Raw genomic sequence first — 10,396 nt, 5'->3', positions numbered from 1 at the left:
TATGTACAAAGAACACATTTTTCTGAAATTGGCTCCCCATCAAGCACACACCTACACAAAAGCTATGTCAATTGTGTGTGCTTTGTTTGTGCTGCAAAAGTTTCATTTGTGCTGCTTTAGTTTTGGAGATATTAACGATTCTTTTGTAGATCAAATTGGGGTCAGTCAGCGCCCAGGAAGCTTCAAAATGCTCTAAACCAGGGGTGCTCACACTTTTTCAGCATGCGAGCTACTTACAAAATGACCAAGTCAAAATGATCTACCTAATACAAAGCCAAGCAAACTGCACTGAAACACTCTGTGGCCCTTTTTTGGACCCTCACCCACAGTTTGAGAACCTCTTCTTTAAGAGAACTTCCTCTGGCACTTTACACAAAACTGTGAAAAAAGTGAAGGAAGATTTTTAAACCTGTTTTTTAAAGTTCCAAACTGGAGTTACATTCTTTTCTGGTTTTGCAGTGATATTTACCAGCCTCTGCACGTTTACCAAACCAAACGCACATCGTGACAAACACAGATGCATTTGTGCACTTTTGTTAGACAAACTTCAGCCAAATGTGGCAGTAGGTCTGTTCTGTAGATCTGCTCTATGCTGTAGACCTGCTTTGTGCCAACAAAATGTAACACAAATTTAGACTCGTTTTTGCTTCACGTTTGGTCTTGTTCTCTTCTAATCAGCCGCACTGTGGGAGGGGCTTGTGTTCGCTGTACGCAGGAAGGAGCGAGAGCGTGAAAAGGCGAGGGGCGGCGTGCTGACGTGAGGCAGATGGACAGGTAGGATGTTTAGGAAGTTGAACCTGCCCTGTGACGCACGCTGGTACACGAGGGCACACGCTGTTGCAGACGAGCCGTGCATAGGGAGCGTGTGTGTGTTTGTGATGTGTCGTATAGAGTCTCCGCGGGTTTCAAATGAGCGCACAAGCTGCACTGAGACGCCCCACACGCTCCTGCACCCCGGCAATCTACCCACACGACCTTGGCAATCGACTGGTAGATCGCGCGATCGACGTATGGAGCACCCCTGCTCTAAAACAACACAAAATGGAGTCAGTCATTTGTGCTGCTTTTGTGCTGCAAAAAGTTACTACAGCTACAGCTTCATGACATCACAAGGTGGAACAGAGCATTTTGAGCTTTGGAGATGTAGACTGACTAATAAATAAATGATTACTCAAAATTGTGTGAATGAAACAAAACAGGAGGTAACAACATTAGAACATGAAGCAGTTGTGTTTAATATAGGACCTTTAAGGAACCTGCGTGAAGTTGGCCCCGCATCAACACAAAACCCAAAACTTTGTCAGTCGTTTGTGCTTCATTTGTGCCATTTTGTGCTGCAAAAAGTTCCGTTTGTGCTGTTTTAGTTTTGTAGATATTAATGTTTCTTTCGTAGGTCAAATTGGTACGGTGGCGACAGGGCCAACGCACTGCAAACAAAAAACGTGGTGCAAATGGAAAAAACGCGCTGCAAGAAACAAAAACAAATGCATCATCATTAAATGCGCTGCAAATGGAGAAACGATGCAAAGCACAAAACGACGCATACCAAGAAAACACCTGCAAAAGAAAAACGCTGCATAAAAAGTCACCACAACGGAAGTGCTCCAAACCTGCAGGGGGCGCTCTCAGTGTAACAGCTCAATGGAGAGACACACCGGCTGGAGAGAGACAGGTACTCCTTATGAGAGAGACGGAAAACGACTATAAATTACAGCGGGAACAAATTATTGTTACGGTAATGTGGCTTTTATTTTATTATATTCATGTATTGTGTTTATAAATAATATAAATATCGCTGTACAACGCGGTACTTCACGTGCCGGTTATTTTATTGTATTTCACACCAGACTTTACAAGGCGATACATTAGCATGTCGATTAGCTTGTTTGCTAATAGCGATCAAATAAGAATAAGATAAGATAAAAAGATTAGAGATTGATACAAAACACCTGTTTTAATAGTACAGTCTTCTATACTTAAACCCTTTCCTTTTCTTTCCCCTTGCAGATGTACTGTCCATTTTGTGGATCTGCGCTTACAGCTTCACCTGCCTTTTGCCGTGCGTGTGGCAAAAACGTCACTTTTTTAAAACGCGTCCAGGAGGAGACGCCTGCAACTCACGCACATATTGATGTTGCACAACCTTCCACCAGTCAAGGTAAACAGATTCATGATTTTGTGACAAAAATTATCAGAAGGGAGCCTGAGAGGTTCAGATCTTGTTCTTGTATATACAAAAAACACTTTTCTCTTCACTACCCTGGATTAGTAACTGGCATTAGAGGTATATTGAAATGCCCTGCAGAAAGTAATTTTATATGAACATAACTATGAACTCAGTAAGAGCATTGAATCAGTATGTAATTCCTATGTGTTTTTTTTTTAGCAGGAAGCATAGAAACATTTCTGAGGTTTAGGGCAGTTAAAGACAGGGAGAGAAAGTCATTCTTTTCAAAGAAACGTCAGGCCTCTCAGAGTGAAAAGCAACAGAAACCAGTGAAGGTATGATATGTTGTTTACATAGGGTGTTGCATAGGCTGTTCAGATTTGGCTGTCAGTGCAGATCTACACCTTGTTAAGTGACATATCATATTGATTTGTCATGTTGTATTTCTGTTTTATTTACTGTCATTTGTTATTTTGCAGATTTATGTTGGAGTTATGAGGTTGACAGGTGACTCCTTAAAACCTGTAAGAGGGAAATCACTGCCTCTGGACATTCAGCCTCACTGGTCATCAGAGCAGCTATTGGCTGCTGCTGTTAAAAAACACATGGATTTTAACCAGGACATGCAAGATGTTGTCCATGTTTTGTTGTACCCTGATGGCAGACAAGTGAGAAACATCCCAGGAACAAATGACCCTTTCACTGTTCAGAAGTACAAGGAGGCAATTGGGAAGGCCTACCAGAGGATAACACTCTACATTTGCACTGCAGAGGATTTTGAAACCAGTTGTAAGTGTTCCATTTTGTATTAATTCATGGTTTCCTATTGGTATCTTATCTGTGCAGGATAAAGTCTGCAAATTATTCAGAACATTATAGTCATTTTTGTTTAAATGCCTTTTTTGAAGGCTATACTGGACAGTCTTCTAGTGAAGATGACAGTGTTGTCCATGTGAACCTGCCATCTGTGGAAAGTGAACTCTCTGACACTGTGGTGAGTGTATATATGTAAAAGACATAGCAAATTTGCCTATTGCCAGGTACATTACCATTTAACTATCAGTTAAGTTATAAAATTACATTTAATCTAATGTGTTATATCTGTATATTTATATTATGTGCTGCACGCAGGTCTGGGACACTCCAGATAATGTGAGCACCCCAAAAACAGACAACATTTTGCAGGGGTAAAAATTGCCTTAGTCAAGTGATGTTTTTCTTCATAAACAATTAGGAAGATTAATTATTTATTTGTTATTCACAGACCCTCCAGATGCCAACAACCAGAATCTCATCAAGTAAGATTATATCCAATAGTATTGATTGTCTAACATAAAATTGTGAAATAGCAGTAAATAATTTTGGAAATTAATTTAGTCATCCTAAGTCCTTTGTATCTATCCTTTTATGGCTTGCATTAGTTCTAAGCAGGTAACAGTGCTAAATGATTAACTTAAAAAATGTATTATTTTTAAATAGGATGGACAGCAATCAACTCCCCAGGATCAGTTAAGATCTTCACAGAATCTGAATACCTGGTATAGGTAAGCTGGTGGACAGTTACAACCTTAACATTTTTGGTTAGTGTGTGTATGTGTTAAATGAAGAACATAATACATTAGCGTATGCCCTGCAATTCCTTCACATTTTTTATACTTCTATGCTTTCTTTCTTGGAATATCCAACTATTTATTGACATTCATTTTTACTGCTATATATTGCAACATTACAAAAAACTTACTAAAGACCAGTCAATCTACATTTCTCAACCAGCTACCCCAATTCACACACCCAAAGTCAAAATAACATTAGAACTCCAACAAATATTTTTAAATTTTCTGGGAAGTGTAAGAAATGTACTATGTATATATAGGTATTGTTGACTGACTGGAATCAATGAACTTTTTCCCTGCAGCAACTACACCACCATGTATGCACCTATAGTAGTTGACAGTGAGTCTGAGACAGATGACCACATAGACTACCCTGCAGAACAGTATGATATATTACTAGTTAGTACCTCATTGTTATTGTTGGCTCATATATTGGAACTCATGTACTGATATTCTCTTGCAGTCCGCAGGTTTTGAACCTGACTGCTGAAGACATTGTTTCAGACCTGGCCTCCAAGATTACCAACACTTCATACAGCAGGTTCAACATAAACAGGGCAAATATATGGGATGGAGCAATCAGAGGCTTCAAGCGACCATCTTATGACCCATCACATGAAATTTTGGTTAAATTCACTGATGATGAGGGGCGAGCAGAGGATGCAGTGGACACTGGTGGTCCCAAACGAGAGTTCCTCACCCTGCTGATGGACTGCCTTAGATCAAGGAGAATATTTGATGGTCCAGACGATAGGAAATTTCTCACGTTTGACTGTGCAGGTAAACATCTTATTGTTTCAGACTTAAATTACAGGTACATTGCATTTCTGAAAATTCATACTGAAAATTCAACATCTGGTTTTAGCTCTACACTTGGGTTCAGTGAAATTAACTTTGGTATGCATTTTCATGTGAACTCAAAAATGATTTTAATAGTGGACTAATGGATGGTAAAATGTTAACAGCTGCCAGAGATGATGAGTATTTTCATGTTGGGAGGATGATCGCTACATCCATAGTCCATGGTGGTCCAGGCCCTCGATTCTTGTCAGAAATGCTATACGACCACCTCACGGGAAAATCAACAGCTGATTTTGAGGCAAGGATTGAGGACATCACCGATGACACCATGAGAGCTTCCTTGCTTGAGGTTTGTGGTCAAATCAAGAAAGCTCACAAATTTGACTAATTGATCCCCTGAATTCCATTTTTAAAACCGGTTTTAAAACTCGGTTCTCAGGTATTGTTCCATCTTTTTAAAAACATGGAATAGTGAATACTTGTAATCTAACAACCCAACCATTTGTAGTAAAAGCCAGTTTGCACCATCTCAGAACATTATCTGAATTAAGCCCCTCCTTCCTATTTTATGACATAGACCAGGATTTTCAAATTGGGTAAATGTGAGCCTCCTCCTCCTCCTTAGAGTAGGTAAAGACAGGTAGTATCACTGAACATCAGTAGCCTGACACCAGTCCTGGTTCAGTGCTAGCTTAGTCCTAGTTTAGTCCTCCTGATTCAGTCCTGGGTTCAGTCCTGATTTAGTTTGTGTGTGTCGCGTCTCTCCAGTGGCTCTTTGGCACCTCCCAGGGGAGGCAGGTCTCACCTATTGAAAACTGCTGGCATAGACAATATAAAATTGTGTGATTTCTTTCCATCTTTATCTTTCAGTATGGGAAGTTAGTGGCATTTCACTTAAATGTATGGTTATTGTCTTGCAGATATCCAGTGCAGCAACACTGGTTGAACTGCATGCAGTGATCGACAAACATTCAAGTCTGTTGCAGATGGCTGGTTGTCTTCAGTATCCAAAAGTTGTATTGGACAAGAAGATAATAATGAAAGACTTCATGCAGTGGTACTTCATTTACCGCAACCATTTCTCAATTCAAAGGTTGTTGTTTTTTTTGCATATTCATTGATTAAATGAATTTAATTAGTTATAAGTTGTAAAGTCTTATGTTAATTATTAACTGCCAAGTAATTAGTATGCTTAAAGGAATAGTTAAACATTTTGGCACCGATAAAAGGTAATGTACGTATCTCTATGTTTATAGGGATTATGGCAGTAGTCCAATTTGTTGAACTATCCCTTCTGATACTGCTATTGTTCTAAACATTTGTGTTTTTTGCTCTGTTGATGTTTTGTAGGTTCAAGGATGGGCTTTCAACACTTAACATGATTCATGCTTTGGAGCAGCATGCATCTATATTCAAGACATTTATGTGCTCAAGTGTGGAGCAGCTGACATCCACAATACTGGAAAATCTTTTTGAGGTTCAACTCAGTGAACAAGGCACCACAAGACGCCAAGAAGAAACCAAAGTATTAGCATTCTGGAGAGACTATCTCCTTGATACAGAAGGTTTATTATGTTTCTCTCATCTTGTATGAATAACAACTTTAATAAAACACATTTTAAGAACATGATCAATAATGCTTTTTTTTTTCCTCCCAAGATAAACAAACAGGACTCTCCCTCCCTGACATCCTGATGTTCGCCACAGGACTCTGTTCTCTGCCCCCATCTGGGATTAAGCCAAGACCAAAGTTGGTGTTTCAAAGGGTGTCTCGCTTCCCATGCAGCAGAACCTGTGCAAACACCATGGAAATTCCATTGTCAACAACTTATGAAGAGTTTCAAAAGGACATGGACTTTGGAATACAAAACTCTCCTGGTTTTGGACTGTACTAATTTTTTTATTGTATAACTGATAGGTTGACCTTTAGTGTCTGAAGTTCAACAGTTATTACCTGTATTAGTGATGTTACAACTCAGCCATGTTCTTCAATCTAATATAAAGTTCCACACAGGTCTCCCAGGTCATTGGCTGCATTAGACCACTCTGTCTTTGTAGATCCTCAAAGTGTGACTGGAGATGACGATCTCCACATGAACTGTGTGTTGCCTCAATCTGAAATGGCCCCAGTTCCTCCAGTGAAACCGGAAACCCACAGTCAGTTCCACCAAACCTGGGAGTAAAAATATGTTACGTGTAGCTTGGACTCAACTAGCTGAGCGCAAGACTGTTACCATATGCAATACTATTAAGTGCAAGGGTTTTTCACATCTTTTCTTAATGTACTTCACTTCACACCTGTTGCTCTTTGTTATTATATTGTGATGTGTGGGTTACTGTATCCAAGTAATTTCCCTTGTGGATCAGTAAAGTTTGTCTAGGTCTATTGTTACATTTTATCCAGTTATTTCAATTAAGGTAATAAATAAATACATAAATGAATAACCTGTGAGGTAGGCTGTACATGACCTCTGGTTTCCCAGATGGACAACGAGACTGTTTAGCAGGTCTTATTGTATGAGTGTTCCACTTTTTTCTGCATTCATCAAGGTCATGTTGTAGCATATCCATAAATGCAAATCGCAGGAGGCATGTGTGCTCATGACTGCTGTTAAAGAGATTTCGCTCTCTCAAATCATTCATAAGGTCCATCCAAAATTGAGACCTGAAAACACAAGCTGGAATTAGGGCAATGCATTTCAGGGAATGTTTTTGGATTCTAATGCAATTGAAAATGTTTTAATTTGTTGTTCAAAAAAAGCAAGAAACTTTCAAGGACCACAATGGTCTATTTTCTATGTGTTTTAAAGACTATTTTAGAAATGTGCTTCTAGCATGTAAAACACTTAAAGAAATCCATAATAACACCTTTGTTTGCGAAAATAAGACCACCAGCTTTCAATTCTTTGGTTTGCCATTGAAGAGCCATACAAATGACTAGCAGCCCCAGCATAGTCGTCAGTGTGAGATGATCTTAAGGCACACTGAATTGCTGCCATTGTGCCATTTTCAGTGCCACAGTCAGTACGAAGTCGCATTGGAATGATTCCATATTCTGTCAGGCAGTTCATGTAATTCTGGGCAATGACCACTGGGTCATTGTTGCTTGCTCCACATTTCAACCACAGCACCTTTCGCGAGTATCCATCTATGCAGCCACTGATTCCAAAACCGTATGGTTTCAACTTATCGTATCCATCCACATGCCACACATGGTTCGGTCCATCAGAAGTGTAAACTCGCTTAACAAATCTTCTGCTTGCACGATGTTGAATTCCTTGTGGATCCAGTTCTCTCATCAGGGCCATAACATCATCCCTCCTAACTGTCAGCGAGTATTTTAGGCGCAATGTCTGCCACATTGAACGGTAGCCATAGTGTTGCCCTGGACCCTTTAACTCCTCCTGTATGGCCCCACAAACACTGGCAAGAGTAGAGTAGTTCTTTTGTCTGAACAAAGACAGCATATTCAGCTTCCTCTTCAAGGAGCGAAGGCTCATGTGCACATTGTGTTTAGAAGCTAAAAAATCCAAAATCTCCGCATTGCTGTAGCTCTCATTAAAATATCTTCTTATTAGGTCATCTGTGAGGACATCTGATGCTGACCCTATAAACATAAAGTGGGATAAAGGCAGACATTTTATTAGAATTATCACAAGCCAAATATACATGAATGCATTTTACATGAAAAAGTGGCATTAACATCATTGATCATATCAATGTTATTTAAAAACTGGATATGAGTCCACTTACCGTCTGCATATTCTGCTAAAAAATGCACACTGGAGCCACATGAGCCACAGGACATTGGTACATCGGTAGTTCCCAGATCGTGTCCGCAGTAAGGACAAAACATATTGGCCTGGAAAAAGACGATAGATCAGTATAAACTAGAAAACTGAAATCAGAAACGTGATAAGTAACGTCACTGATATGGGTATTTATACACTACCTCTTAATATACACAAACAGCGGAGATCATAAGTGTATAAGTTAACTGCTGGCATAATAAGCATAATACTTAATGTGCAGCGTTGTATCGTATGGAAGACTGCGATAAGATGGCTTTTAAATGTACTATTAAAACGGGTGTTTTGTATCAATCTCTAATCTTTTTATCTTATCTTATTCTTATTTGATCGCTATTAGCAAACAAGCTAATCGACATGCTAATGTATCGCCTTGTAAAGTCTGGTGTGAAATACAATAAAATAACCGGCACGTGAAGTACCGTACGCGTTGTACAGCGATATTTTATATTATTTATAAACACAATACATGAATATAATAAAATAAAAGCCACATTACCGTAACAATAATTTGTTCCCGCTGTAATTTATAGTCGTTTTCCGTCTCTCTCATAAGGAGTACCTGTCTCTCTCCAGCCGGTGTGTCTCTCCATTGAGCTGTTACACTGAGAGCGCCCCCTGCAGGTTTGGAGCACTTCCGTTGTGGTGACTTTTTATGCAGCGTTTTTCTTTTGCAGGTGTTTTCTTGGTATGCGTCGTTTTGTGCTTTGCATCGTTTCTCCATTTGCAGCGCATTTAATGATGATGCATTTGTTTTTGTTTCTTGCAGCGCGTTTTTTCCATTTGCACCACGTTTTTTGTTTGCAGTGCGTTTGGCCCCTGTCGGCCACCTACAAACACCAAAAAGAATTCAAAAATCTTTAAGGTGAAATTTTAATTTTTCTGTTTTTCCTCGTCAAACAGAGGTGGCATGTTAAGTACAGGGAAATTTCTAGAATCAACACAAAGCCAAACTCTTATTTATCTCAGGTGAAAGAAGTTACCGTATTTTCTGCACTATTAGGCGCTCTGGATTATAAGGCACACTGTCATTAAATGGTCTATTTTCAAACTTTTTTCACAAATAAACCACACCGGACTTTAAACGAAACACAACAGTTCGATGGGTGAGTGGGAGTTTGTTTGGTGCGTTCACGGTGACTCTGGGCTTTGTTCAGTTGTGGCGTGTAGGGAGGGTGCTGTCTGGGATCGCTGGATTGTTGGGGTGTTCGCAGTGACTCAGTTGTTCAGTTGTGGCTACAAATGGCACATTGCACTCGCTTTTTCGGTTCGTTCCTCATCCGCTCGGAGTGAGGAGTGTGGACAGCCGACCAACAGTCACGACAATCCAACATGGCGAGGACCCGTGCGTGCCAGACTTTGAAACAGAGTGTACATTTGTGCTCGGATCACGCCATTTCCCTTTCCCCCAGACACAGCAGGACATGTCACTGACCGGCGGTGCCAGTTGGGGGCGGGGCTGAGAGGGACTCCTCATGTACCACTCGTAGACGCCAGTGACTGTGCTTGTCATGTATATAGTATAGTATAAGTATATTTATTTTATTTTTAACAGCTGGATATATAGTTTATTTTGGATACATTTATGTTTTTCTATGCCTCATTTCATGTTCAAAGTATATTTGATTAGTTTTATGTTTTATACATCACAAAAATGCTTTAAGGTACATATTTGTAGCCTATATTTATTTTCAATTTGAAAGTTTTGCATAAATTATCAATAACAGTGTTTTTTGTTTGTTTTTTTTTGTTTGGTTGTTTTGTTTGTTTGTTCATGAGTAACTAATGAATAATGCTGAATGAAATGATTTTCATGCATCCCTAACTACTCATTGTCCAACCTGAAAATTCAAGTGTTCAAATTCAAATTCAAAAGTTGATCCTAAAGAGGCCGTTACAGACAGGACTTTTGATCCAAAAGTAGAATTTTTAACAAATATGCTCTAAAATGGCAAAATCAGGCCAGGGACAGAGATACATTTCTATTTTAGACCCATTTACACAGA

At 39.4% G+C, this 10,396-nt stretch overlaps 2 protein-coding genes across 5 annotated transcripts; one reads left to right on the top strand and one right to left on the bottom strand.

The window, feature by feature from the left end:
- Positions 1-1,432: 1,432 nt before the first annotated feature.
- LOC129410811 (G2/M phase-specific E3 ubiquitin-protein ligase-like) lies at positions 1,433-6,538 on the top strand. Of its 4 annotated transcripts, XM_055159686.1 has the most exons (13): positions 1,433-1,735; positions 2,008-2,158; positions 2,647-2,956; positions 3,076-3,161; positions 3,299-3,354; positions 3,432-3,465; positions 3,647-3,711; positions 4,083-4,163; positions 4,244-4,560; positions 4,746-4,930; positions 5,502-5,674; positions 5,932-6,146; positions 6,241-6,538. In XM_055159686.1, exons 2-13 carry the CDS (start codon positions 2,132-2,134, stop codon positions 6,474-6,476), a joined length of 1,785 nt encoding a protein of 594 aa, XP_055015661.1. In that variant the 5' UTR covers positions 1,433-1,735; positions 2,008-2,131; the 3' UTR covers positions 6,477-6,538. The 4 variants fall into 4 exon arrangements, with proteins under 4 accessions (XP_055015661.1, XP_055015662.1, XP_055015664.1 ...); XM_055159687.1 differs by having other exon boundaries at positions 1,433-2,158; positions 5,502-5,638; XM_055159688.1 differs by lacking the exons at positions 1,433-1,735; positions 2,008-2,158 and adding an exon at positions 2,314-2,502.
- An 11-nt stretch (positions 6,539-6,549) lies between these two features.
- On the bottom strand, positions 6,550-9,195 carry LOC129410812 (uncharacterized). The gene is made up of 5 exons (XM_055159690.1): positions 8,890-9,195; positions 8,335-8,443; positions 7,450-8,188; positions 7,028-7,246; positions 6,550-6,754 (listed from the first exon to the last, which is right to left on the bottom strand). Exons 1-5 carry the CDS (start codon positions 9,112-9,114, stop codon positions 6,550-6,552), a joined length of 1,497 nt encoding a protein of 498 aa, XP_055015665.1. The 5' UTR covers positions 9,115-9,195.
- Positions 9,196-10,396: the final 1,201 nt, after the last annotated feature.

The sequence above is a fragment of the Boleophthalmus pectinirostris genome, unplaced genomic scaffold (genome assembly GCF_026225935.1).
Source record: "Boleophthalmus pectinirostris isolate CB_2022bp ecotype Guang Dong unplaced genomic scaffold, ASM2622593v1 HiC_scaffold_2340, whole genome shotgun sequence".
Lineage (NCBI taxonomy): Eukaryota > Metazoa > Chordata > Actinopteri > Gobiiformes > Gobiidae > Boleophthalmus > Boleophthalmus pectinirostris.
The sequence above is the reverse complement of the archived record's forward strand: the minus strand, read 5'-3'. Positions and strand labels throughout refer to the sequence as shown.

Excerpts from the sequence above, each read along its gene's own strand:
- LOC129410812 (XM_055159690.1), bottom strand. The coding sequence starts at position 9,114 with ATGGAGAAACGATGCAAAGCACAAAACGACGCATACCAAGAAAACACC. Across the intron at positions 8,444-8,889 it reads GGGAACAAATTATTGTTACG|GCCAATATGTTTTGTCCTTA; the intron begins GTAATGTGGCTT and ends GTCTTTTTCCAG. Across the intron at positions 8,189-8,334 it reads TTTAGCAGAATATGCAGACG|GGTCAGCATCAGATGTCCTC; the intron begins GTAAGTGGACTC and ends TTATGTTTATAG.
- LOC129410811 (XM_055159686.1), top strand. The coding sequence starts at position 2,132 with ATGTTGCACAACCTTCCACCAGTCAAG. Across the intron at positions 2,957-3,075 it reads AGAGGATTTTGAAACCAGTT|GCTATACTGGACAGTCTTCT; the intron begins GTAAGTGTTCCA and ends CCTTTTTTGAAG. Across the intron at positions 4,931-5,501 it reads TGAGAGCTTCCTTGCTTGAG|ATATCCAGTGCAGCAACACT; the intron begins GTTTGTGGTCAA and ends ATTGTCTTGCAG.